Genomic DNA, 27,948 nt, shown 5'->3' with positions numbered 1-27,948 from the left:
GCCCCACCTCAAACCATGCCATGTGTAAACGTGCCTGAAAAACATCACGGGACCAGTTTCCCAGGGGCCATTTTGCCACCAGTCCCCAGTGGCGCTGTCCACGGTGCTGATTCTTTTCCAGCTCCACCTGGTCCGTGGACCATGGGGATTTTATCTCGTTAAAAACAACCACCACCGCTATACATTAACGGCCAGCCTCGCCTTGCCTGCTCTTTGCGCGCATTTAATAACAGAAGCCCTCCGCGTCCCCTTAGAAAATGTATGGGGCTTCAGCAGCCAAAGCAGAGCTGGAGCCGCCGCCGCCGCCCACAAAACTCCCTTCGGCGCCCAGTGGCGGCGCTCTGCCGAGAAAGGAAGAGAGGAAAGCGGAGGGTCGCTTCAAGCGGCGGCCTCTCGGCCATTGCAGCTCTCTCCCCCTCGGCAGCCCGGCTCAGCGCCGAGGAGCTCCAGACCGAGGCCCAGGCGCCACCGGGGTCTCTATGGCCGAGCGCGGGAGGCGGCGGCGGGCTTAGAGCGGGGCCCCCGGGGGTTGCTGCTGTCTCCGCGGCCGCTGGCTGGGTGAGGAGGGGCTGGCGCGATGTCCGGGTGCGGGATGGAGGCGGATTACCCCGCCTTTGAGAACCCGCTCTGCGGCGAGCTCAAGCACATTTGCAAAAGGATCAGAGAGACCTACAAGGAGATCAAAGAGGACCTGACCCCTTACAAAGATGATCGCTACTACAGGTAAGAGCAGCGGGGGGCGAAGGGAGCAGCGCGCGGAGGGATGGAGAGGGAAAGAGAGGCCTCTTTATTTTCTAGGGAAATAGCTGTTTGCATCAGCGGTCTGGCCAAGCCCTGTTAAAAATGCTTCTTTAAATACAGCACGTAGGATTCAGAAGCAGCTATTCATTTATGAGCAATCCCCAGGGGAATCCTTATTTGCACGCACTTTGGGGGACGTGATTTGCAGAGTGAAGCCTTCCCACCCACCCCTCCTCCTCCTCCTCCTCCTGGCCGGCTGCGACAGCCTTTTCCCTCCCGCGCCGCCGCTTTCTCAGTACCAAGGATGGAGATGGTCCAGCGTTTCAATATGGCTGCTGGGAAAAGGAGAGTTACCTTCTTCCAGCGGAGCTACCCTTTTTGGTTCTTTTGCGATTAGGTTTTGATGAGTCACTTCAGAGAGTCCCTGAAAGGCAACGAGTTGCTCGTGTAAGGAAAAGGGGGAGAGGAAAAGAGTTGCTTGAGTAACCTTCCTGATGGCATTTTCTAAATGTGGAATCTGGGTCTGGGATTCTTCTCGACTCTGATCATATTCCACCACCACCCTGCCCGGAAAAGCTGAGAGGGATTTCCCCCACCCCATCACCGCCGAAAGAGCCCACGATCCTCTTGTAGTTACATGGGGTTGTAATGTAAATAATCAGGGCTCCACCTTCTCTCCCATGAGTCCTCAGGATCTAAGAGCTGTGGGTTCTTTGCTCATTCTTCAATCTTCCCCAAACCTTCTCCTGCCCATATTCAGGTTTCCTCCCACCTAATAGCTGATTTCCCTTTCATATGAAGAAGAAAACTACCTTTCCAAAATTTTCAGAGTTCGACAAAATCACAGGAGCAAGGTGTCCCCCTGAGCCACAAGCCACGGAATGTCCTCTGTGTGGAACTCCATGAAATAGATGGTTCCTATGGTCAGGGGTCCCTTTACCGTTACCTATGCATACTACATGCATTACTAACTAAAGTCTTTGCGGAATTTTATTTTTCCATGTGGTTCAGGTTCCAGCAACTCTAGCCATAAAGAAATACAATTAAAAAACAACAGCCCTCCTTGTAATACTGGATGAAATCCAGCTCCGCTAAATCCAGTGAGAGGTTTGCTGTTGACTTCAACAAAATGAGAATTGCATCCTTTACCTACAGTCTTAGCTCTTATCCCTTGATGAAAGCCACATCTCTGTACATATTTACTCAGAAGCTAAGTTTCACTGTGCTTAATAGGGATTGTATTGTAAATTACGGGTCTGCTGTATAATAAAAACGGAGATGCAAACCTTAAGAAGTATTATAAAATTAGAAATTAAGTAATTACCAGGTCCAATCTTATGAGCTAGGAAAAGCCTGCTTCTATCTGAATCACTGGTGGGTGGCACGTCACATTTTGCCTTTTGTACCGTTAGGACAGATAAAGGCTATTGGAGGGTTAATTATTAAAACGAACTAATTTTTTTAAAGTATGTGTATGTGTGGGGAAACAGAAGGTAAGATTTGAGTGGCGTTGCTGAGAACTAAATATATGCCTCTCTTTCCATGGGAGATAGCTCTGTGTGCGTTTTTGTGATTGAGAGACTTGAAAACTACAATTCCCATGTCTCCTTGCGAGGCGCACTGCCAATGGAACTAACTGCCCTGAGGTAGTTTCGCCCCTGGCGGCTTTCAAACTGACAGCCGTTCGCAGAAGGAGCAACGCGCAGGCGCACACCCTCGGTGCCTACGGGCACACTATACTGACAGGCGCTCAGAGGGTGTGTTTCCGAGGTGTTGCGGCCCCGCCCCTCCGGTCACGGCCCCGCCCCCTACAACGCCCGAGAGGCGGAGCTGGCACGTTGGGTGACGTACGCGGAAGTGATGTGCGCACCTGGCGCTGCCACGGAGCTCGGCGGGCGGGCAGCTGCCGCTTAGCTTGGGAGAGATCCGCTGTCGGAGTGGAGGCGGCGCGGCGCGCATGCGCAGCATGGATATGGATCTGTGAGTTTTGGGGGTAGCGGGACCTGCGCTGAGGGGTGGGGGGTGCGCGGTAGTTGCGCAGGCCGCGGAGGGAACACTGGCTGACCTGAGCCTATTCCTCTGGCCGGACCACACGGGTTGCTGAGCGAGTGTTGCCCCGCCCCACCCGGCGTAATAAGCCGGAGCGTGTAGTGCTTTAGGCACAGATTTGGAGGAGGAAAACGCTCCTCTTTCCCTGCCTTGTGGGGCTGGCAAGAATTGGGGAGGGGGGGGCTTAGGCTGTACGAGGAACTCTGTCTAACCCAGCCACCTGCTAATAACAGTGTCCCAGAAGCTCACAAGCAGAGCAGAATGGGAACAGCTCCCTCACTACCTCCCCATTTTATCTAAATCAGAGCAAGCTTGGAAGGCAGCAGTTCCCCTGAACATACACAGACTGCTTGCTTATTGTGGAATAGTCGCCGCCACCCCCTTTGCCTTTATAATTCGTGTCGGAGCCTTGGGTCAGCAGGTGACCGGTGTCAGGTGAATATGACACAGACTTTGAGCCGCAGCCCCGTTCGTTTTAGAAACAAATCATTTGAGGAATGGATCCTTCTTTCCTCTAGCTCCTTTATCGCTTAGTGATTGTGAGAGGCAGGGAGAGATGTCTGAGCATGTGTGTCATATTTGTACCACTCATTAAGGCCTTTTGTGCATTTGGTGAGCTGGGTAGTGTAAACTTATTTTTGACAGAAATGCTCAGAAATGCTCACATCGTCCCCAAAGCCATGCCAATGTAAAGGCTGGAGTCTGGACAGTTGTTGGCTCGAGTTATAATGACATACAAAAGCTAGCTCAAATGTTACAGTGAAGCAGGATAAGACATTTTCAGGTACCACATGTCTTAACATAGGTATCACACATGGAGTCCTGTGTTCAGCTCAGGGTGCTACAATTTAAGGATATTGACAAGCTGGAATGTGTGCAAAGGAGGGTGACCAAGATGCTAAAGGGTCTGGAAACCAAGCTTTATGAGGAACAGTTGATAGAATTGGGTTTGTTTACCCTGGAAAAGAGGGGACTGAGATAAGACACACATCTTCAGATATGTAAAGGGCTGTCACATGGAGGATGGAGCAATCTTGTTTTCTCCTGCTCCAGAGGGCAGTACCTGAACCAGTGGCTTCAAGTTACAAGAAAGGAGAGTCAGTCTAAACACCGGGAAGAACAGTATTCTGGAACAAACTCCTACAAGAGGTGGTGGACTCTACTTCATTGGAGATTTTTAAGCAGAAGTTGGATGGCCATCTGTCATGTATAATCTAGTTGAGATTCCTGCATTGCAGGAGGTTGGACTAGATGACCATTACGAGTCCCTTCCAACTCTGTACTTCTATGATTCTATAACTTCTGCTATTGCATTTAAAGTGGACTTTTATTGGTGATGAGATCCAGGAGTTTAAAAAGTAGCTGAGACCCTCTAGATCTTCCTGTAGATGAAAGCTTCCCTCAAGCTTCAATTCACACACGTTAAAGAGAAGTGCTGTTCTTTTGCACTCCTTGTTTCTTTAAATGTATGAACTGTCTATGAGATAGTTTGAAACTAACTCTTAGTAGGACTGCTGTGGTATTTACAATGTTTGCAAATGTCTTAGGAAAGATCTGTTTAATAAGCCGAGTTCAGGGTGCTTCTGATTTCTGCTTCTCCTCATACTTCATAAATTTAACAAATACCTATTTTCTGCTTGTGACCTTTAGAGAGAATGGAATTATTTCTCTGCCTAATTATCAGAAGCAACTTTATAAAATGTGTGGACAAAAGTTCACAAAACTGGTTTTGGCTCTAAAGTTCTTAAAACAAACACACACAAGCTATGATTCAAGGCCACTAGATCATTTCCTTGCTCTCCTTTCAAGGAAACTGACTCTCCTTTTTGTGTTTCCTGCTGAGGACCTGAAGGCTGATTCCTCTGTAGAAAAGTCAACTTAAATGTTGGGTCGCTTCTCTATTGCATACTGAATCTCTGCCATAGCAAGCAAGTTAACCAGTGTCTCAAAATGACCATGGCTGTAAGAGGTGGTATTACTTTCTGTCCGCAGCAGATTTTCACAATGGCTGCTTGAAAACCAGTGCCATGAATAAAGTAGATAAGTTTTAGACAACACGCTGGACTGAAAACTCATGGTACCTGACATGTTCTTCAGGAATTGAGTAATATTTTAGCATTTATATAGTGTTTTAACGTGTTGAAAGAGCTTTACTTAAAATATTGCATAGTGGGTAAGAGAATCTGAGCTACAAACCAGGAAATTCCAGGTTCGTAGCTCACCTTGGTCATAAGCCACTCTCTCTTAGCCTCCGGCCGCTGCCTGCAATATGGAAGAAAATAATACTGAATTACCCTGCAGGTTGTTGTAAGGATTTTAACTAGATAAAGCATTTGAAGTGCTTTGAACACTTGAAAGCACTATACAAATTGCTTTAATTTTTGCTATTAATAGTAATAGTTCTTGTAGCAACCAGAGGTAGGATTAGATCCACACTTTCTGGTACACAGCTCAACCTCTTAGTCACTACGTTTCAGGATATATGCTTTGCTTCAGGATATATGATTTGCTTCACTTGCGATATGCTCTTTTTAGTTACATCTCCACCTCTGCACATCTTCAAGTATGTGGAAGAAGATTCAGATATCCAATAATCAGCATGAACAACAGGAAAATCTCTCTGTGTTTCTTTGTTTTACTTTTGGAGAAAGCTTGGTGGTACTGCAGGAAAAAAGCACAGTAAAACAAATAATGTGAATTGCCTTGAGTCACATCAAGGTGTCATTCTGCACTTTTCATGCAACGTGCAGCCTGACCCTAAGCATATGACTCAGAAGAAAACCTCATTGCACTTAATTAAGAATTAAGTGTGGGAGGTGTGGCAAAGTGAGGGGGGTGGACTCTAACTGAATACTTGTTTGCCAATGGGGAAACTGACTGCTAGGTCCAGTGATGTGGGGCGGAATTTTTTTTTAAAGGGCACATTTTTCCAGTTCTTTGTTTTTCTGTGAAAAAGGTTCCATTTGATAATTTCAGTAGTAGCAATGAATGGATGCCAACTGCAAATGCAATATTAGGCAACCTTGGTGCTTTCAAATCTTTAGCTTTGTTTGCTAAATACAGGTAAAATAAACATTCTAAATTGGATTAGTCTCTAGGGCAGTGAAAGACAAACTCATCCCTCTAGCTGTTTTGAGACTACAATTCCCATCATACCTGACCACTGTTAGCTAAGGATGATGGGAGTTGTAGTCCAAAAACAGCTGAGGGCCACGTTTGGCCATCACTGCTCTAGGGCATCAAAAGGTGTTCAGATGCAGATTACCTTGATTTGAAATTATCCGCCCCCCATCCCACATCACTGGCTAAGACACGGTCTTAGAGCTTCCAGCTACAATTTTAAGTCACTAATAACCCTGCGCCTAAGCTGGTCTATGTGCCGTCGCCACAAGCGTCCATCTTCGAGTGCCACCTGGTACGAGCGAGGTCCAGTGACTCCCACTACTGTGGCTGGCACCCAAGGAATGTCCCCCACATAGTTCCGGGCAAAGACCTGGTTTCCTGGGACAAATGACCGTGGCGCGTTGGCACAGCCTGGGGGTTCAGCCACGGCAAAGTCCGGGTGTAGCCGGTCGAGCGGTGACCTGAGGCGGCGGCCCATAAGCAGTTCAGCAGGACTCCTCCCTGTGGCCGCATGAGGGGTGATGTGTTGCACGAACAAGTATTCGGCGACCCGCTCATGCCAGTCTCCCCGGTCCAGGCGCGCCAGTGCCTCTTTTGCCGAGCGCACCATTCTTTCCGCTTGCCCGTTGCTGGATGGATGAAAGGGTGCCGTTAGGGCATGGCGGATGCCCAGTCCCAAAAGATACCGCTCAAAGGTGCCTGACGTGAACTGCGGTCCGTTGTCAGAGACAAGGACATCAGGACACCCATGCGTTGCAAACAGGCCTCGCAGCACCCGGATGACAGCTTCGGTAGTGGTGGAGGGCATCAGGGCGACCTCCAGCCATTTGGAATAGGCGTCCACCACTACCATAAAGGTCCGGCCGTGAAAGGGGCCAGCCAGATCGATGTGCACCCTCGACCAGGGTGTCTTTGGCGTCTCCCAGGTGTGTCCCTTAGCTGCCGGTGGTGCAGGCCTCGACTCTTGGCACGCTTGACAGGCGGACACCCAGGCAGTGATGGCATCGTCCATATTAGGCCACCAGACGTAACACCGAGCCAATGCCTTCATTTTGACAATTCCCGGGTGGCCAACGTGCAGAGCCTCCAGGACGCGCTGACGGAGTCCCTGGGGAATCACGACGCGGTCTCCCCACAGCAGACAGCCGCGATGAGCTGAGAGTTCATGTTGTCTGGTTGCGAAGGGCTGGAACTCCGATGCAAAAGGCCCTTGTGGCCACCCCCTCCACACCCAGTTGAGCACCCGGCTGATGGTGCGATCCTGGGCAGACGCGGAGGCCACAGTGGTAGCTGATACAGGCGCTGCCGGAAGATCCTCAATCAGAAGGAGCGATGAAGCTGGAGCCGGGTCTTCCACAAATGCTGGAAGAGGGCAACGGCTGAGGGCGTCGGCATGGCCCATCGATTTCCCCGGGCGATGGATGAGCCGGTAGTGGTAGGCAGCCAGGAAAACAGTCCATCGCAGCATGCGTGGCGAGAGGACCGGTGGAGTTGGACGATCACCGGCGAGGAGGCCCAGGAGTGGCTTGTGGTCAGTGATGAGGTCAAAAGTCCTGCCATAGAGGTATTCATGGAACCTCTTCACTCCAGCCACAAGTGCCAATGCCTCCTTGTCGAGCTGGCTGTAATTCCGTTCCGTCGGAGATAGTGTCCTGGAAAAGTAGGCGAGCGGTGCTTCTCTTCCATCTGGAAAACGGTGACTAAGGACAGCACCGATGCCAAAAGGTGAGGCGTCGCAGGCAAGGACCAGCGGCCTGGATTCACTGTACTGTACCAGCACACTGTCTGAAGAAAGGAGAGCCTTGACCGCGTTGAAGGCCGCTGTCTCCCGATGACCCCAGGCCCAAGGTGACTTAGTGCTAAGGAGTCGGTGAAGAGGCTCAGCCACTGTGGCTTTGTGGGGCAGGAACATGTTATAAAAGTTCAGCAGCCCCAGGAATGCCTGCAACTCCGTTTTGTTCTTTGGGGTGGGGGCCTGCTGGATAGCGCGGATCTTGGATGTGGTTGGGTGAAGGCCGGAGGCATCGATAAGATAGCCCAGGAACTCTACCTGTGGAACGGCGATCTGGCACTTCTCCCTCTTTACCTTGAGCCCGGCCTCTTGGAACCTGGTCAGCACGGCACGGAGGCGCTCGAACAGCTGCTGGTGTGAGTCTGCAGACACCAAGACGTCATCAAAATATGGTACCACGCCCGGAAGCCCTTGCAGGAGACGCTCCATAAGGCTTTGGAAGATTCCAGGAGCCACACTCACCCCGAACTGCAACCGGCGGCAACGGAATGCCCCCCGGTGGGTGACGATCGTCTGGGCTTCAGCAGTGGCATCATCAACTGGCAGTTGTTGATATGCTTGGGCAAGGTCCAGCTTAGCGAAGACCTTACCCTCACCCAGGGAATGCAGCAGGTGTTGGACAACAGGAACCGGATAAGCGTGCTGCTGAAGTGCCTTGTTGATCGTGCACTTGTAGTCAGCGCAGATTTTCACCGACCCATCTGGCTTGACAGGCGTGATGATGGGGGTTTCCCACTTGGCGTGGTCAACCGGCTCCAAAACTCCTTGGGCAATCAGTTTGTCCAGTTGTTCGTCCACCTTAGCCTTGAGAGCAAAGGGAACCCGGCGTGGCTTTAGCTTGATGGGGGCGACTTGTGGATCAAGGCTAAAGGAGATGGGCGTACCTGTATATTGCCCCAAGGTGCCGTCAAAAACCTCGGCAAAGTCTTTGACCAGACCCTCAGTCTCTGCGTTAGAGATGCAGTTGATGCCGGTGACTTCCAGGCCGAGGGCATCAAACCAGTCTAGCCCTAGGAGGCTTGGCCGCTGACCTTCGACCACCACCAACCGGAGCAGGCCCGAAAAATCCTTGAAGGCGATCCGGAACCGGCCAACGCCTACCACGGGAATGTCGTTTCCCTGGTAGTCTCTCAGGTGTACGCGGTGGGAGTTGAGTTGCCTCTTGGACACTCTGGGTACCAGTCTTTTGATGGTGCTCCATGACACGATGGACAGGGCAGACCCGGTGTCGATCTCCATGTCACATGGAGCTCCTTCAATGAGCACCGTGACGTTCAGCTTGCGTCGCGTAGGCGAGTCGGTTTGGCCAATTGTGGTTCCAGACGGGCAGTGGCAGTTGGTGAGAGCGAAACAACTTTCCTTGGCAGACTGGAGTGAAGACTTGGACTTGCGAGTCGATGAAGGGGGGGTGTCAGACGGAGCCGATCGGCAGACCTTAGCGATGTGGCCCCTTCTGGAACACTTCCTACAGATGGCGTCTCTGAATCGACACTTGGCACGGGAATGGTTGCCTCCGCAGCCGGCACATTCCGGTTGGCCCTTGGACTTCTGTTGGAACTTCCTGCGCTCCCGCTTTGTCTGGTGCACGTCATCGTCTTCACTGGAGGATGCCTCATCACTGCTGGCCTCTTCATGATGCACCGGAACTGGCTCCCTAGCAAGACGCGGGCTGCTGGACTTGCGGATCTCCTGGGCGGAGCGTTCAGCAGCTTCTGAGGCCACAGCCTCCTCAATGGCTTTCTGTAGCGTGAGGTCTGGCTTGGCTAGGAGACGCCGTTGCAGATGGATGTCCCGGACCCCGCAGACGATTCGATCCATCAGGGCATCGTCTAAGTCTCGGAACTCACAGTGCATTGCAGCCTGTCGCAGGGCGGTGGTGTAGTTGTTGATTGACTCCCCCTCTGCCTGGTTCCGGTGGTAGAACGCATGGCGGGCAGCAATCTTGGACGGCTTTGGTGCATAGTGGTTGCGGAGCTTCTCTTGGATCGTGTCCCATGGTGTTGCCTGGACTGCTTCAGGCGCAACCAATGCTCGGGCCGTCTCAAACACCTCAGGCCCACAGAGGCTGAGGAATAGGCCCCGCTTCCGATCCTTTGATACTGCTGTCAGCTCGTTGGCTTGGAGGTAGCAGTCGAACCGAGCGAGGTAGGAGTCCCATGATTCAGAGGCTGGCGCAAACGGCAGTAGAGGCACAAGTGAAGCCATGATTCCGATGCCGGCGTGAAGGGCGATGGATGGAAGACAGTGCTCTAGCCAGAACAGTCAGCTCTGAATTGGTTCTGCCCAGTGATTTCGCTCAGTGATTTCGCTCTGTGATTCAGCTCAGTTCAGAGGCTGGCCGCATCTGGCTGTGCTCTGATGTCCATCCATCCCATCCTCGTCGCCAGTGTTATGTTGTGGGTTGACATAGCAGCAGGCACAGCGATTTCTTCAAGTAGCTCTTTATTTTGTAGCTGGAATAGAACTGACTGCAAACAGCTCAGCCGGCCTGCTTTTATAGGCAGCCGGCTGTCAACATTGTAACAACCACAGCCCAGAGTTCCCGCCTAAAATAACTGCTGCGGACCTGAGTGAAAACTATCTACAGACCTGAGTGAAAACTATATACAGTATCCCCCTGTTGGCCCAGGGTGAAACTACACTACATAACAAATAGTCCTGCTTCTTTATTGCCCATACTAAATTGATCCTGGGACAGGTACGGGTGTACTGTGCGACTCCTGGTTACATGTGCTCCAAGTGAATGCTAGATCTTTTCCCTTCTTTAAATCTTCTGTTTTCTCTCTCTCCTGCTTCTCTGATGCTGCTGAGTGATGGGGTTAAGACGCCTCTCTCTTTAGGACTGTTGCATCAGAGGTAAATCAAGGACGGTTAAACCTGTGGATATGTTGTGTTCAGTCTAACATCCTTAGGAACGATTTCCCCCCCCCTTTTGGATCAGATGGGATCGTGGCCTTTTGAGGGTGTTGGTTTTCCCCTCTGTCTTTCACTGCAGCTTGGCTGGCCTGCATGGCTGATCTGGAGCAGCAGTTCTGTAAGCCCTTCTTGCAGTGTATCTCTGCTCCTCTGCTTTTGTACATTGCAGTCTGCATTGCATGGGAGGAAGCAAACCAAAGGCTGCTTGTGGGCTGAGTGGCATTTTGCGCTCTCTAAACCCCGGCTTTGTCAATATAAACCATTTTTTGCCTGCAAGGTATGAAAAAAGAGGCAAGACTTCTGCACACTTTGCGTTACCTTCCCTTGCTCTTGTCCTGCTGTCCTTAAGTGAAAAAAAATATATGGACAACTAGGGCAAAATATATGGACAACTAGGGCAAGTTTACGTTACTTATGAGGTGGAATAAAGTTAATCCGTTGTAAGCAGGGTGTATAGGGATAACTTGCAGGGGAAACGGGGTGTATATACTTCACTTGCTGGTTTCTTTCTGTGATCACCCCAATCATCCCCACCCCCATTTCTAGGAACCCAATTGGAAGAAAAACAGTTGGGTGGGTGTCCAAAGGAAAACAGCTTCTATCAGAGACAGTCTCACTCTCACTACATGCTTTGCAGTTTGGTTCCTTTGCCTCATATTTGCTGCTGCTGAGTTTGAAGATAATTTCCTAGAGGATGTTTCCCCCCCTCTTTTTGTGAATTGCTATTTATTACCAAAAAAATCTCCTAATTTCTTATCTATGTATTTTGACATGCTTTTCGATTTCCTTGAATACCTGTAACGCAGAAGTGGAAGCATTCATTCAACAAGGAAAGTGTTTCAAAATAACATGTTAGTCCTGTTTTGAGTTCCCAATAGGCTGAATGCTAAAAGTGTCCAACCTGTTTTTTGCCCTGTAATAGATGGGTTAATTTATAGATGGCTAACTGTTTATAGTTTGAAAGTCTGCTCCATAATGTATCTTGGCGTTGCCTTCCTATTGATTCAAGCACAATCTTAATGTCAGTTCATGACTGTGCATGTAGAAAATGTTAATTCATCCCTCTTGTTACCAAGTTGTATTAAGCAGCTGATATCACAGCTACTGCATATCTGTAGTGTATAAGTTAGAAAAAAGGTTGCACATACATTTCAGAATTTTGACGACTTTGAGAAGATATAACCAATATTCCACAGATACAAATGTGCTTTCTCGTATCACCTGCTTAGCTTTATGTACGGTTCTGTTATGGGGCATACCAATGTGTGGGGTATGTGGTCAGAATGAACCTGCTGCCAATCAAAGCAGTGCTTTATTGCCAGTCCTGGTCCCTGTTGGTTCAGCTTAATGATACTTGTTCCCGGTAACTGTGTATAGGGCTACAGCCTTCAAAAAAGCCTTCCACTTTCTGATGGCACATTTTATCAAACAAAACATAGAGTGTTTTTAACTGGATACTTGGTGTGGGAAACTTGCTAACTTGTTCTTTCTCTCCTTGTTTGCAGGTTGGCCCCGATGCGATTGTATACGCTGTCCAAACGCCACTTTGTCTTGGTCTTCGTTGTATTCTTCATTTGTTTTGGTTTAACCGTTTTAATAGGTATTGCAGGTAAGATTTTGTCTTTTCGGTTAATGCTTGTTTTCTCTATTTACTTGCCTCCTATTCTTTCCCATTGTTTTGCTATCAAGACATACAGCTTGAATTTGTGCCCCTTCCTTAGGTTTTTAATGAGTAGTTGGTGGTGGGGATTGAAATTTATCAAGTGTTTAAAAGAAGCTGGCACCACCCAAAACTGACAAGGAGCAGAGATCCTACACACTAGCCCCAGCCATGGAGCCATTTTCCCTTTTATGTTGTCTTATCCCTGACCACTGCAAGGTTACAAATTAGCCTGTGTCTCCATTCTCACCATACATAGTCCAGAATCTGCGTCCTGAAATTATATTGGACTTAGATTTTAGTAAAACATAACTACAAACAGTGTAGTCAAGGACCAGCTTGCTGCTCCTTGAAGCAATTTTATCCAGCCGTTGATAGTCCTTCTCAAATGTACTATGTACTGTGAGAAGTGGCTAGTGCATGCTTGAACATTCTTTCTTTTGGAGAGACATGCCTCTCAATTGTGATGTCTTGATTTCTTATGGAGAGGTTGAGTAATCACTAGTAAAAGTGTAATCACTAGTAAAAGTGATTCTTTTGATGGTTTTTTCCCCTTAAGGTGATATTTTGGTATTTCATCCAATTTCTTGGTGATTTCAAATTGAGCTTTTGAACTGCTTAAAATCATTTGATGTGATAGACCCTTTTTATTTGGCTTGATACTTTTGTGGGAAGCAGCCAGGGTCAAGCTGCAGGTCTTGAGACATTTCAAAATGTAATGCTAAAACTTACAAGTACATTGCTGTACTTGTATCTTAGGGATGGCACTGAAATTGAAAGCAAAAACCCATGCAGACCACACACTTGGGGAAGTGAGGGACTGTGTTTTACATATTATAAATAAATTTTAGTGAGGAAATTGCATAGCAGATTGTACCCAAATGTGTGTGCTTGCTTAGATTTGGTAAAGCACATATGGCTGCTTAAAAAAAGTAAAAGGTAAAGGACCCTTGGACAGTTAAGTCCAGTCAAAGTTGACTATGGGGACACCAGGCTAACTCCCATAATATAAAATGTGTGCATGATATATTATAAAAATCTTGTACATTTCAAAGAAATGCCTTTCCATTCAAAACATGTATGTATATAGTTAGTCACATTGCCAAGCAGGATAATTCCTGCAAGCTCTCTCTCCACCTCCCTCCCTATTCATAAGAGGGTGGCTGTATTGATGCTAATCAGTGGCTGCATTTGAACATCACTGTAACCTATGGTTTATACCAGGGGGAGGGACAAACTGGCAGCTGTTCCTGTAAGCTTTTGTGCCCCCCCCCCGGGAAGACTCTCCAAAACGTGTCACCTAATTTTTCATTTTTAAATACAAAACTGTTTAAAACTTTTAATATTTTTCCCCCTCAAAAAAACCTCTTGTTTTTCTACTGCTCCCGTAATGCAAAAGGCTTATTTGCCCCTTAGTCTTCCCCAACTTCATCCGTTTTTAAAAGTTATTCCCTCCCCCGACTGTTCACAGAGGACCCCTTTTATGATTCTGTGATATGAAAAGGTTTTTGTCACACCCACACACCCAATTTCCCCAAAACGTGGCTTTAAAAAACCTATATTTTTAACTGAATTTAATAATGAATGATAAAAAATCGTCTGAAGGCAAGCTTGAGAACTGCAGTTCTCATCACAGCCACTTTTACACTTTGGCCATGAAACTTAGGCATGTTCCCTTAGGCCATCAGAGTGCGGCCATCAGCTCCCAAAAGGTGAGCCATTCATGATGCGTCATGATGCGACTGAGCCACAGTGAGCCTCAGGCTCCCTTGCTCCCCTGTCTCCATTCAGCACAGACATAGAGGAAAGAAGTTAAGAACCTTCCAGTTCTAATTTCTCATTATTATTGAATAGATATTATCCTGCCCTCCAAATAAGATTCACTAGGGAGTGCGATCTGGTCCACAGTAGGTTGACCACTGCTGATTATTCTCTATCGGCTGGGTTATTCAAATGTTATTTACATATTTAGTATAGAGACTAGTCTACACTGAAAACACTTGTTGAAAAGAATACAAACTCTGAACTGAATACAGTTATCTGAAGACAGTAACCTGTAAGCTTCTTGCGTGCGATTCTAAACACGCATACTTAGAAGTGTCTTATAATGGAATTTCCTTGGTACACTTGGGATTGGAGTGCTGCTTTCAGTAAATTTCAATTCTCTGCTGAAACTGTGTAGTCAATAGTTTTGCTACATACTAATCTGAGCTACATTCCATCATGTAGAATTGCTCTCAAGCACCATATGGTACTTTGTACCATGCTGGAATGGTGGACCTGACCTTTGATATTGTGGTGAAACTGTTGATGCTGTAGCTTCTTTATCCATACTCTGTTATGTTGGCAGACTGGTTTATTTGAGCCCAGTTTACTGATATACATAGTTTACTTTTAAAGAGTTCAGTAGCAATAAAGGATGCCCCAGCTGTTTTTTTTAAAAAAGAAAAATACTTTTTTGAGACTTCTGTTTCTTAAAACAAGATGAGAATCCAGACTGTAGCAGAATGAGAGCTCAAAGGCATAGCTGTGGGTGCGGTATAGAAGAGCAGGATTTTCTGCAAGGCAAAGACGAGTCCACATATTGTGGCTGACACATCCCAGCCTGCCCTTCAGACATAGGGGGCAAGGTCTCGTCTGAGATCATGCCATGTTCAAGATCCAAAGTCACTGTGTGGTGGTGGGAGTTCCTGTGGTCCCCTGCCCTCTGAGCTAGAAAGTGAGCTGAGGGGCTTTCCCTCTTGCACTGAGTCACAGTGACACCAGGAAAGCACTGGGAAATCTCTCTGCATAGGGGAGGGCTCCTGCATATTTTCCAGACCATCCTCTGGCCAGTGGCAAACTGGCATTTGTAGACCCTTGGGTGGTGATGAGCATGAAGGAAGGGTGGGCCTTGAGAGATGCCACCTGCTCCCACTCTTCAAATATTATTTCAGTCCAGTTGTTTCTGAGGCTATGCTAGATACTGCAGTGGGCAATCCCTCTTCCTGCTGCTGGACTGTGATATCATAGAAACCTTCTCAAGGCTGCTCTCTTCCATTGTGCTGCAGTGGTTTACAAAAAGAAAATCTGGTTGCAAACCTGTTGCAGGCAAATCAAATCTCCTGTCTCTTGTGCCTGCCATCTGGAATTCTGCATGTGACCTGAATTCACAGCAGGGCTGGGGAATCTGTGGCTGTCCAAATGTTGAACTAAAACTCCCATGAGCCCTGACCATTGTCCAGGCTGGCTGGGCTTGATGGGAGTTGGTGTCTAATAGCATATGGAGGAATGCATGTTCCCAACCCTGATACCAAGATGCCATTTAGCTATCATGGCTAATAGTTATTGATAGACCTGTTCTTCTCCCACCAGAGGAAACAACCTACTTATAGAAAGCTGCTATACTGGGGGGAACTAGGCTGGTACCCTTTTCACTGGCATATCGCTTCCTGTGTGCATAGAGTGTGCTTTAAAAGTGGGAGGACCATTCAACCCTCCACAAAAACGCCCTCTAAAGTAGAACAGTCTCTGGCTATGTAGTCTATAGTCCAGTTTTGTTCTGTGGTGAGATATATGTCTAAAGATCCTTTGACGTCTGTAGTGTATGGTAATGTGAATGTGGAACTTGACTCTGAGTCCAATTGAATTCTATCGGCAATGTGGATAAGAAATTATCCCTTAATTTTGATGCATGTGTAAAACAGGAGCTTCTGTGTAATTTAACATTCTCTATCTGTCTATCATTCCTGACATTTTCAGCTAATAACGGTCATCATTAAAAATTTAGGCTACAACAGGTAGTCGCATATTGAGCTCATGTCTCTGTCTATTGTATAGGTCCCAATGTCATTGAACCCTTTCAAGTGAAATCTCAGTTGAATAATGGCTCCAAGGTAAGTCTTCTTATACTGTTTATAGATTGTGCATGCTTGTTCTGACACACAAATATTTCAGGGTGGGATTCACCTAACAAACCCTGTCAGGGGATCCCTTCACAAGGACTTATGCTTGTGCAATGGGGCTTTCCTCTCATACTCCCACCTGAGCCTCATGAAATGGGCTCCGAGAGAGAGGTTGGGAGAACCCCCAGAACTGTGTGCAGTTGGAGGAGAGGGAGAGTCATTTCACCTGGCAAGCTGGTACAATAGGAAGAGTACAACACTGAATTCCACACGTAGCCTCAAGTTTTTGGTGTATTCAACACAATCCTTCCTAGGTCTGTGGGAGTTTGCCTTAGGACTTATTTCATCAGTTCTTGAGCTGGTCATGTTACATGGGGCATTTTCAGGACCCTGTAGAGCGAAGCAGAACCTAGACTGCAGACCTTGTGTAGGGTGTGGGGTTCAAAGGTCGTCTGCAGGTAGCCATACTCAACAGTCTAATCTCAATGATATCAACAGTTGGTATGGATGCTCCTCCGAGCTCCTGCCACAGTTGTGACGTACAGAAAAGAGAGGCATGCATTTGCCTAAGAACTGATTGATAGCACTTTTTCATCGTGTCCTAGTTTTTTTTGCTGTGCCTTATAAGAATTCCTTCACTTTGCTTTGCTCTTCTAGAAAACACTATGAACAAGAAAACAGTGTCTGCACCTTTCCTACAACAAGCATTTTAGCTGTGCTGCATGTTGATGAGGAAGGGCCATGACTCAGTAGCAGAACACATTCTATGCATGCAGAAGGTCCCAGATTCAATCCCAAAAATATTCGGTTAAATTTCTGGTATAGCAGTGCTTGTAAGATTTCTGCCAGTCTTCTGGAGAACCCCTGGTAGAATAGATTGACCTGCATCCAGTCCTTTACTCTGCTCATGCACTGATTTAGAACACCCACTGCCTCGTCTGGATTTGATGAAAAGGAGAGAGAAAGCTGGGTGTAATCCACATATTGATTGCACCACATCTCAGTCCACATCTCCCAATCCTCTCGGAGTTTCTTATACTTATGAAATAGCATGGATGGTAAAATGGAGCCCAGTGGAATCTCATAGTATAACAACCTCACAGACAAAACTTGCTCACAAAACTTGGAGAAGCTAATATAGTAAAATGAATGACTGTGGTTTAACTCTTGCTTCCATTTTGTTCTAGATAAGGCCATTTAATTTAAGTTCACCGCCGTTATCTACTTATAATCAGCAATTATGGCTGACATGTGTAGTGGAGTTGGACCAACGTTTTGGTAAGTGTTACTTAGCTTATATGATTATATTAATTATGTATATATCAACCACATATGGAAATGTTTGTATATTGCTTGCCTGTACAATGTAAGGTCACCAGGACAGATAAAAGGAAGCAGTGCTTCACACAGTGCGTAGTTAAACAATGCAATTTGTTACCACAATGTACTAGCTTCAGTGAGCAGTTGTTATTGAGGGTTGGAATGTCCTCTTGATTCTGTTATAGAATCCATTCATTTTGTTATTGTTAGCGCATCTGTTATCTTATATATATATATGTATACTCTAGCCTGTAGATTGTAGCATCTGAATGGACTTTTGTTTTTTCAGATAACAAATGGAATGGCTTGAAAAAAAACTTCAATATGCTGGTTACAATAAGTGGTGTAATAGAAAATGCAAGCGTCAGGTATTTTAACAAGGAACTTCACAACCGAACAAGGACACTGAACTGTGCACAGGTAATGGCAATGTACCATTTCTTACAGATGAGCTATTTCTGTGGTTTAAAAGCATGATAGAGAGTTGAGGCAAGGTGAGGAAGTATCTCTGTTGGTGAAATTCATAAACAAAATATCAGCTAATGTATTTGACCCCACATTCCAAACGTTGGATTTCGAGAAGCAGTCATGGGCAATAATTCTGTTGGAGGTCCTGGAAAATTGTTGCCAGGCAGGATTGACTATATTATATTAGGTGGATGAATTTTTTGATTCTAGTTTCTTGTTAACAACAAAGTGAGGAATTGCAGAGAGCATGTTTTAGAAGTATGAACCTCCAATTCCTCTTTCTGGAATCCACAAATCAAATCAAGGTTACAGCTGTTAACGATCTGCTAGTGAACAGTTTCTGTGTTTGCTTTGTTAGTTTTCCTTGAAATCCAGTGGTTACAAAGCAGCACTTCTATTGAATGCAACTAGAGGTCCCAGATGAGTCTTTATTCTTCCTTTGCCTTATGAGCTTAGGGCAGCTGTGCTGTTACAAACAGCAGAGAAGTCTAAGGGAGTATCATGCAAGAAGGCAGGGATACCCTAACTGAATTTCGCCATTAAATCAATTCTGATATGCTAACTCATTTTTTGCAATGGTTGGGCCAACCCTAAATGTCTCAAAAGCCCAGAAAGAAAAAAACCTGATTGTACTTGGTGTGCGTATGGTGTTCTCACTGTTGAATTTCTTTCCCTTCCCCTCCCAATTTCCCCTCTTCCAATGTGTGCTCCTAGCAATGTGCTGAATTTATTGTGGTCCATCTTGGTTATCTGAACTACACTCGCTATGAGATCACTGTCGCCTTTGAAAACCTTCCTCCAATCAAGCATTACAATTTCACAGTAAGTGAAGTAAAGGCAAACATAGAATGAAAGTGTAGTTTTAACTGTAAATCCTTGCGTTGGCTGTAATATTAAAGGGCACATTATTTCCCCTTGAAGTTTCAGTGGCTAGACCCACAAGAAATACTGGTTCCAGTGTTAAATCCAGAACATCACACCAATAAATAAATGAGTAATAAAATACTGAATATAAACTATTATGACTGATGCCATCTACATTCCTTTAGCTTTTTTGTTAATATTCTAATTTCTTTCTTTCAGTGGAAAACCTATAACTCAGCCTTCTCTCAAGTGGAAATCTGGTTCCGATTTGTCTTTGTGGTCCTTACTTTCATCGTCACAGTGAGTGTCGATTGTTCAGTTTTATTTTTGTATGAGATACGGACGTTGCTCTGGAAGGGAGACTTCATTGCTAGAGGGATGGAAGGATAATGGCAAGAGACATAGGTGGGATACAAAAGAGGGAGTGCTATTAGAAAAGTGAAGTGAATACAAGGAGAAATATAAGACACTGAGGTCTTCTGGTATGTGATGCCTCCCCAACATGGTTTGAGGTGGTTCCTGTTCACTGGGTTTTTGGGGCACTGTTGTTCTCCTGGGGCTGCATCAGCCAACCTATTCTCTGAAGTGCAAGAAATCCTTGCAGAACTTGCTGCCTAATATAGCCCATGTGCCGCAGCTTACATTCTGCCGCCATTCTTCCTTTTTTATCTGAAGACAAACGGGTACTGCATAATCTTTGCTGATTATTATTTTTTATGTTCCTTTGCAGTGTCTCTTTGCACACTCCCTGCGCAAGTTCTCTATGCGAGATTGGGGAATAGAGCAGAAGTGGATGTCGATCCTTCTCCCCCTGCTGTTGCTCTATAATGGTATTTATATGTATTACATCATGCTGTGATCGGCTCCTGGGGCCATGCTTTATAAGGCAGATTCTCCCCCGCCCTCCTCACATAAGTGAGATTGGGGAGGAAAGGAAAAATAAATAAGTACAAGCCCTTTCTTTTGAAATAAGTTTGGGGAAGGGCAGGATCCATGTGATGCCCTCTTCTCAACGAAGGACTTTTCACCCCTCTTCAGTTTTTGCCAATTCCCTCTGGTGGTCCCCCCAAAAAACTTCCAGCAGTTGAATTTTGGGGGCACTGGATACTGCAGGGGGCTGGCAAAAATCACCCCCCCTCTTCTGTTAGCAGAGGCATCTGCTGATTAAAAAAGCCTTTTGTGTGAGTACAAGTGTACCAGTTGGATTGCACCCAGGGTCAGCATGGGAGAATTTCAGTTCTCACTGATACTAGCTTTTAAAAATAACTATTTATCCTCCCTTTCCACAGTCAGGTGTCCAAGGCAGCCAGAAAAGGGGGGGGTCGGGAAATTATTACAAAAATACAATACAATACAATACAATGGTTTAGAATGTATAAAACAAGTGGCTGAACAACAGGAGCAGATTAAAAAAACAGCAGCTGGCTTTCGCCATCTACCATCATAGAGTTGCAGGAAAGCAATATCAGTTTGGCAAGCTAAAAACCTGTTTGAAAAAGCCAAAACTCTTTCCCTGCTGGTTAGAGTCCATATGAGAGGGAGCTAGACAGGACTCCTTAGGAGAGGATTTGCATAGTCTGGGTGCAGCCACTGAGAAGGCTCTGTTGAGTCGCAACTCTGACACACAATTAGGCTGCAAAAGAGTGTCCAAGTGTAGAGTGGAACAACAATTTCCGTGGTTGTCTTGTGACGCTTTTTCTTTTGTTGCAGATCCATTTTTCCCCCTCTCATTCCTAATCAACAGTTGGTTTCCTGGAATGCTAGATGACCTCTTCCAGTCGCTGTTCTTATGTGCATTGCTGCTGTTTTGGCTCTGTGTCTACCATGGGATCAGAGTGCAGGTCAGGAGGAGACACATATTTCAATGCTATCTACATTCTGCCTTTCACACTTATCTCTTGCTCTGTGCATATGTGTGTGCGCTTTACTGCTTTTTACTGGATAAACACTCATTAAGTCACCCATTAAAACCTATTCCAAATAAACAGTTTTGGAAAAATCTTAAACCAAAGGAATAAATAACGTTAATAAATGGTCTCACTTGTCAAAGAACAAGTTAAACTTACTTTATTTGTAGCATTTTTAATCCTTCCCTTCCTCTGCTGAATTCAGAAAGCTGTAGTTCAGCCTCTCCCCTTCTTTCCCAGCCAAGTAGATTAGAGAGAGCCTACAAATACCCTATGAACTTTATGAATTATTTTTTCCCTCTTGCATGCATCCCCAGTTTGGATTCCACCCAGAAACTCTGTGTGAGTTTCTCAAAATTAAACTATTTGTTGCTGCTGTCCCTCCAAAAAAAGTACAACAATATTTCACAATATTGTAAATTAACTGATGTCTGAAAACCAAGTTTAATATTCTTAATTTATCCTTTTCTTTGTTAGGGCGAAAGGAGGTGCATAACGTTCTATTTTCCTAAACTCCTTATTGTTGGTCTTTTGTGGCTGGCTTCTGTTACATTAGGAATATGGCAGACGTGAGTAACTTCTCTCTTTTCATCTTTCCTCTTTTCCTTTCTCTGATCACTAAATTCTTTGATCACTAAATAGCCTTGAACAAGAAAGCAGGATTTTTTTTAATAGTTCCTATCTTTTGCTTTTCCTCTAGTAAAAGCAAAGACTAAGTCCACCATTTGGAGAATGTAAAGCACATGTTGAAATTGCAGTAAATATTGGGAGATAGCTTTGTATCCTGAGATCTGACTAAAGTCTTCCTTAGCTGCATAGATTATTCAGTCTGTTAGCATATGATCAGAATATAAAGTCTTCCTACTACATAGAGAGAGCCCACTTTCTTTGTAGTTGAGGTACCCTCTGGAACAGATTGAGGGAGTCCAGGAACCTTCATGGTAAGGAGGAATCACTGAAAATTCTCTCCCTCCCCTATTCTGCCGAGGAATTATTTTCTTCCATGGGTAAGCACTGCATTGGATACTCAAGAAGTGGCAAACGTTATTCAGCTCTGAGTAGTCATAGGATTAAAAAACATTTTCCTAGTGCTATGTGTATGTGTATTTGAATGTGTTTGTTCCAGCTTTCTCAGTTCTGCATAAATAGAAAACATAATTACAAACTCAAATTGGAATCAATTTTTTCTGGCTTTTTCTTGGAAACTGTAGTAGAGAGAGCCCAAATCTGTATCTTATTAGGCTGAGGGGGAAGAAATGGCCAATTTTTTAAACATGTTAGTTTCTATGGATTTATTTTTAGTTTTATGGTGCATACAAATTCTTACATTAAATGATCTTATTATTATTATTTTTAGTGTCAATGAACTACATGACCCAACATACCAGTATGGGATTGACACAAACAACTTTCAGGTAAATTAGTGTGAACAATCCTTTTTGATTATATGAGAAATGCTGTGTGGATTATCAGATTTTGAAAAACACTGAGCTATTTTGATCCATCTGTCCAGCTGATGTCCTATGCTGACACAACTGCAAAACGATAGGTAACAGGCTGTCACTTAAATATTGGTTGTAGGTTTTCTTACATTTAGTTTCTAGGGACTTCTGATATCCCTGGAAGAACCTTCAGAAGAATGGTGAGAACCCACTTAAATTCAGAGTTAGAAGCTTGAAATTGTTACGCGTAAGATTCCCCTGATCACAACAAAAGCTTTGCAAAAAACCATCTCACACAGATTCTTGTAATTAGGAGAATCTCACATGTAACAAAATCAAGTCACATGAAAGATGGAGCAAGCTTGTTCTCTCCCACTCCAGAGTATAGGACCTGAACCAATGGATTCAAGTTACAAAAAAGGAGATTCTGACTAAACATCAGGAATAATTTTTTGACTGTAAGAGCAGCTTCGCACTGGAACAGACTCCTTCTGAATATGATGGACTCTCCTTCCTTTGAGGTCTTTAAGTAGAGGTGGATAGCCGTCTTCCAGGGATGCTTTAGTTGATATTCCTGCATTGCAGGCGTTGGACTCCCTTCCAACTTCCCTTCTACAATTGTACAATTCTATTATTCTAATTTTGTTGAAAGACTTTTGTTGCCCACTTCTGTAAACTATAACTCTTTGTTGGTCATCAGTCATATCTTTCATTTAGATTCTTAGAAGTCCAGTTGCTGTTTCTAAGATCACGTGAGGATGTCTTAATACAACACAATAAATATTGGGAGATAATTGTATTAAGAGAAAATGAAACAGAACAGGAAAAATGCAGTGACTTATAAAGTCACTGTTCTCAGCTTCTTTTAAAAACATGTGACCACCTGTGCATCAGGTATGCAAATCAGGGGAAACACATAGAGAAACAGGATTGATAGCACAACATCCCTATGTTTAGCCTGACCAGCATTTTGGAAATCATGTAAAACTGTTCTTATCCAAGAAGCATATAGTGACTGGGATTACGTTTAGCCATGGTTATTCAAATGTAAAGGCTTTCATCTAAAGGCACTTTTGCCTGAGTGAAAGGCTGGATATGCACCTTTGACACTGGAGACATATATTTTAGGGCCCATCCCATTCTCATAGCTGTAATTTGTTTTAACTGTCTTTGATATTGTATTTTTACGTTCTTGTAAGCTGCCCTTGGACCTCATCATGAAGGATAGGAAAGAAATGTTGTTGTCATAATCGTCATCAGAATAATATTTTTAAAACTTTTGTATATATTTTTGTAACAGGGTATGAAAATCTTCTTCCTTGTGGTGGCAGCTGTGTACATTTTGTACCTTTTGTTCCTGATAATCAGGGCATGCTCAGAACTCCGTAACATGCCCTATGTCGGTAAGCTCTGTTCTGTGCCAGTCATGGTTGCTGCATGGCAATGTTCTACCAGCGAGATATTTGTGTTCACTTTCAGATAACCATTTTTCTTCTCCTTTCCTCAGATCTCAGGCTAAAATTCTTGACCGCATTGACATTTGTAGTTCTTGTCATTAGGTAAGATACTAATTCTTTTCTGAAAGGTGCTAGATACAGAAATCATTCTGCTGAGGTGCAGATTAGCATCTTACAAATTTCTGATAAAGCACATACAGTCAAACCTCGGATCCCAAACGCCTCTGTTTTGGAACATTTTGCCTCCCGAACGCAAAAACCCAGAAGTAAATGCTCTGGTTTTCAAATGTACAGTGGTACCTCGGGTTAAGAACTTAATTCGTTCTGGAAGTCTGTTCTCAACCTGAAACTGTTCTTAACCTGAGGTAACACTTTAGCTAATGGGGCCTCTCGCTGCCGCCGTACCACCGCTGCACGATTTCTGTTCTCAGCCTGAAGCAAAGTTCTTAACCCGAGGTACTATTTCTGGGTTATCGGAGTCTGTAACCTGAAGCATCTGTAACCTGAGGTACCACTGTATTTCGGAAGCCGAATGTCCAACGCAGCTTCTGCTTGAGTGCAGGAAGCTCCTGCAACCAATCGGAAGCCATGCCTCGGTTGTCGAACATTTCAGAAGCCGAATGGGCTTCCAGAATGGATTACGTTCGACAACCAAGGTTTGACTATATTAGATGCCGATACTTTATGGCATATATAAATGTAATATTTTTTGGTTTTTACAAACCACTTAGACTGTTTTGGTATTGTAGTATATAAATATATGAAATAATAACTTCCATTGGCACAATTACCACATCCTTCTCACAACTGCATCCCCTCCCGTGCACTCATCTTTTGAGAATCTGGGTGTTCCTGTGCATTGACAGTAGATTTAATTAGGCTAACATTTGCCCTAGATTTAATTAGGCTAACATTTGCCCTAAGGGATGCGGGTGGCGCTATGGTCTAAACCACTGAGCCTAGGGCTTGTCGATCTAAAGGTTGGCGGTTCGAATCCCTGTGATGGGCTGAGCTCCTGTTGTTCAATCCCAGCTCCTGCCAATCTAGCAGTTCGAAAGCACGCCAAAAAATGCAAGTAGTTAAATAGGTACCACTCCGGCGAGAAGGTAAACGGCGTTTCTGTGCGCTGCTCTGGTTTTGCCAGAAGTGGCCTAGTCGTGCTGGCCACATGACCCGGAAAAACTGTCTGCGGACAAACTTCGGCTCCTTCGGCCATTAAAGCGAGATGAGTGCTGCAACCCCAGAGTTCTTCATGACTGGGCTTAACTGTCAGGGGTTTTTTACCTTTACCTTTACCTTTTAACATTTGCCCCAGCACTAATTTAATGTTTCATTTAACTCTGGTTAGAAAGTAATTACAAAATGTTGAGTGGCTTTTTGGTTTCTTCTCCCTTAACTGCAGCATCGTTATACTTTATCTGCGTTTTGGAGCCCAGGTTCTGCAAGACAACTTTGTGGCTGAACTGTCGACCCATTATCATAATTATATCCTTTTCTTGTGACATCGTGGTACTGAGATGTTTCAGTCAAGCTCTCTATTTGAGGGATTAGCATACTGTAGTTCCTTATATAATGAAGGCCATCAAAGCATAGGCAAGGCAAGCACATCTGCGCGGGGTGTTGCAAAGCAATGGCACACCCACAGAAAAGCCCCTCTCCGGCATCCCAAGCATACATAGCTCAGATGCTGGTGGCATGTGAAGGAGAGCCTCTCTATGATCTTAGTAGACAGGCTGGCTTTTAGCTTTTTGTATGTTGGGGCAGCTTTGAACATTAGCACTGCTTTTGTCTGTGACTCTACCTATAGGTGAGGCAGCTGTAAAGCAGATTTGACTTTTAAATTTGGAGATAACTTTTTCCTAGATGTTTTGCTAGGGTTTTGACCATGTCCAGGTTAGCTGCCTACATATATGTGGAGAATGACATTTGTGTGCTGCGAGGTATGCATCTTGAATTGTTTTACTTGATATCCTTGACCGTTACCACCTGCAGAATTCTTATCGTTCTACGGCTTATTGAACTTCTATTTATACACATTAGCCTTCGTATATTCACCATCAAAAAATGCCCTGTATGGTAAGTTGGCCTCAGTTCGGCTTTTGATTTCCCTCTCTTTTTCTGCCATATTCTATTCTATTGCAAAAAGGTTGCATGTCATATTCAGGTATTATCTCTATTTGGATTTAAGCCCTAGAGCAGGCATAAGAAACTTGTGGCTTTCTACAAGTTGTCTTCAAGCTCCCATCATTTGTTACCACTCGCCATGCTGGCAGAGTCTTGCTTCCCTCCATGGTGCTCCATAAGAAGACGTATTCCCCTCCTCCCCAAAATGTTAGGCTTATGGTCTCTCTTGAAAGACTCATCTTGACTATCGAAAGCTTTCTGAAAGTTCAAATAAGCTGAACTGAAAAGGTCCTATAATGGAGAGATATCTTGTTAAGTGAAATTTTCCTTTGCATAAACTTTCAGAGTCTCAGCTGAAAGATAATCCTGCCTTCTCTATGCTGAACGACTCAGATGATGATGTGATCTATGGGTAAGTAACGTAAGGCTTACAGTAGTAGTATTAATTTAATATTTTTTCTCATATAAGCCGTGGAGGTTTCCTTTTAAAAAGGACTGCCCTGTCACTGGTGATAGCTGTATATTGGAAGCAAATGATGAAGAATCTAGTACTTGTGGTAGGAATAGTATGAGGTCAAACATTTTTTAAAAGCTTCCATTAGTTCCCTCATGGAACTTAAGTGGCATATGTGGTCCCTTGCCCCATTTATCCTCATGGCAATTTACCAAGGTAGGTTGGCCTGAGAGAGAGTGAAAGGCCAGTAGATCTCTTGTGAGCTTCATCGGCTGAGCAGTGATTTGAATTCACTCCCAGAGGAGGCAGAGATGGCCACCAGCCTGCATGACCTGAAAAGAGGATGAGACAAATTCATGGAGGAGAGGGCTATCAATGGCTGTACTCTGCCTCCACAGTTGGAGGCAGTAATGCTTCTGAATACCAGTTGCTGGAAACTATGCGAGGAGAGAGTGTTCTTGTGCTTGAATCCTGCTTGCTGGTTTCCCACAGGCATCTGGTTGTCCCCTGTGAGAACAGGATGCTTTCATTGGCATCCTGATGGGTCACTGACCTGGTCCAGCAGGCTCTTCTTCTGCTCTGGTCCCAGTGTGCTCACTTGCTCACATATAACCTAACATCTCTCTATAGCCTCTGTGACCGCAGGGTTTTATAGCCACAGAATTGGTTAGAAGATGAGAGGGCGCCGTTCTAGGGAGCGAGGTCTGAATTTGTGAGATAAGCCACGTGAGTGAAATGTACGTGTGGCAGGGAAAGCAAGTGCTAATACAGACATTGTGCCTACTATTATTTATCTAACTTGTTAGCCATTTAATTCAGAAGTATAAAGTTTTTAAGCACCAGTTTACAAAAATAATGTAATTTTAAGGGTAATGACAGTTTGTATTGGAAAGTGCAGCTGCAAATTCTACCCCAACCCTTTCCAACATATGAATAATCTTTGTGTGGGGCAGAAAGAGTATCAATTTGCTGCCTTATTCTTTTTGAGCCTGTCCTATGTGTAAGCAGCTATGCAACAACCCTTACTGTGGGGATGTTCAGCTGCTTCCCCATGGAGTTTTGCTTTTCTTTTCTGAGAAAAGCATGTGTCCCTGCTTGTTTCCTTGTCTTTTGGTCCTGTCTCAAATTCAGCAGCAAGCAAGACAAGTGTACACTTCCAACTGAGCCATCAGTGTTACATTTAGGATGCCTTGAAAACAAATGAATTGCTTTGAACACTAAAATTAAAGCAAGCTCCTTATACCAACTTTCCAATATGGTCAGATTTTGAAGCCATACTCTTTAGATAGAATGGAAGGAAGCTAAAGAATACTGCTTTCATTCCTACCTGAAGAGGGTTCATGTTTGAAGGAATAACAAATCTTTTGAAAGCATACTAATTTTGTCTACTTGCCCAGAATAAGTGTTGTTTTATGCTATTTATGTCTTAAGATGATCTTGAATATCTCTTTTTTGGGGGGACAGGAGTGATTATGAAGAAATGCCACTTCAGAACGGTCAAGCCATCAGAGCCAAATTCAAGGAGGAATCAGACAGCGATTAAGTTTTCGTAGAAGTGACCTGCTCTATGAGAACAAAAGCAATTTTGACACTCTTCCCCCCACCCCCCTAAAAGTCTTTTTCCTAAGTCTACTGTTAGCTTATCATAGACGTCTGTGGAAGGATTTCCTGTTTCTCCCTTTCTGTTTACAAACCTAAAACTGAAGTGGGAGAGGGGAGAGAATATAATTTTTAGGGAAGAGTTATT

The 27,948-nt window shown here is 44.8% G+C and overlaps 1 protein-coding gene across 5 annotated transcripts; it reads left to right on the top strand.

The window, feature by feature from the left end:
• Positions 1-140: 140 nt before the first annotated feature.
• Positions 141-27,948, top strand: TMEM181 (transmembrane protein 181). 5 transcript variants are annotated; one of them, XM_081904702.1, is made up of 18 exons: positions 141-723; positions 10,517-10,561; positions 12,127-12,230; positions 16,101-16,156; positions 17,353-17,443; positions 17,775-17,905; positions 18,668-18,775; positions 19,037-19,117; positions 19,548-19,647; positions 20,528-20,658; positions 21,202-21,293; positions 22,082-22,139; positions 23,467-23,569; positions 23,674-23,725; positions 25,026-25,108; positions 25,610-25,699; positions 26,093-26,159; positions 27,666-27,948. In XM_081904702.1, exons 1-18 carry the CDS (start codon positions 578-580, stop codon positions 27,742-27,744), a joined length of 1,617 nt encoding a protein of 538 aa, XP_081760828.1. In that variant the 5' UTR covers positions 141-577; the 3' UTR covers positions 27,745-27,948. The 5 variants fall into 5 exon arrangements, with proteins under 5 accessions (XP_081760828.1, XP_081760829.1, XP_081760831.1 ...); XM_081904704.1 differs by lacking the exon at positions 141-723 and adding an exon at positions 2,622-2,721; XM_081904706.1 differs by lacking the exon at positions 141-723 and adding an exon at positions 3,915-3,939.

This window comes from Podarcis melisellensis, assembly GCF_964234715.1.
Source record: "Podarcis melisellensis genome assembly, chromosome: 3".
NCBI classification, from domain to species: Eukaryota; Metazoa; Chordata; class Lepidosauria; order Squamata; family Lacertidae; genus Podarcis; species Podarcis melisellensis.
The sequence above is the reverse complement of the archived record's forward strand: the minus strand, read 5'-3'. Positions and strand labels throughout refer to the sequence as shown.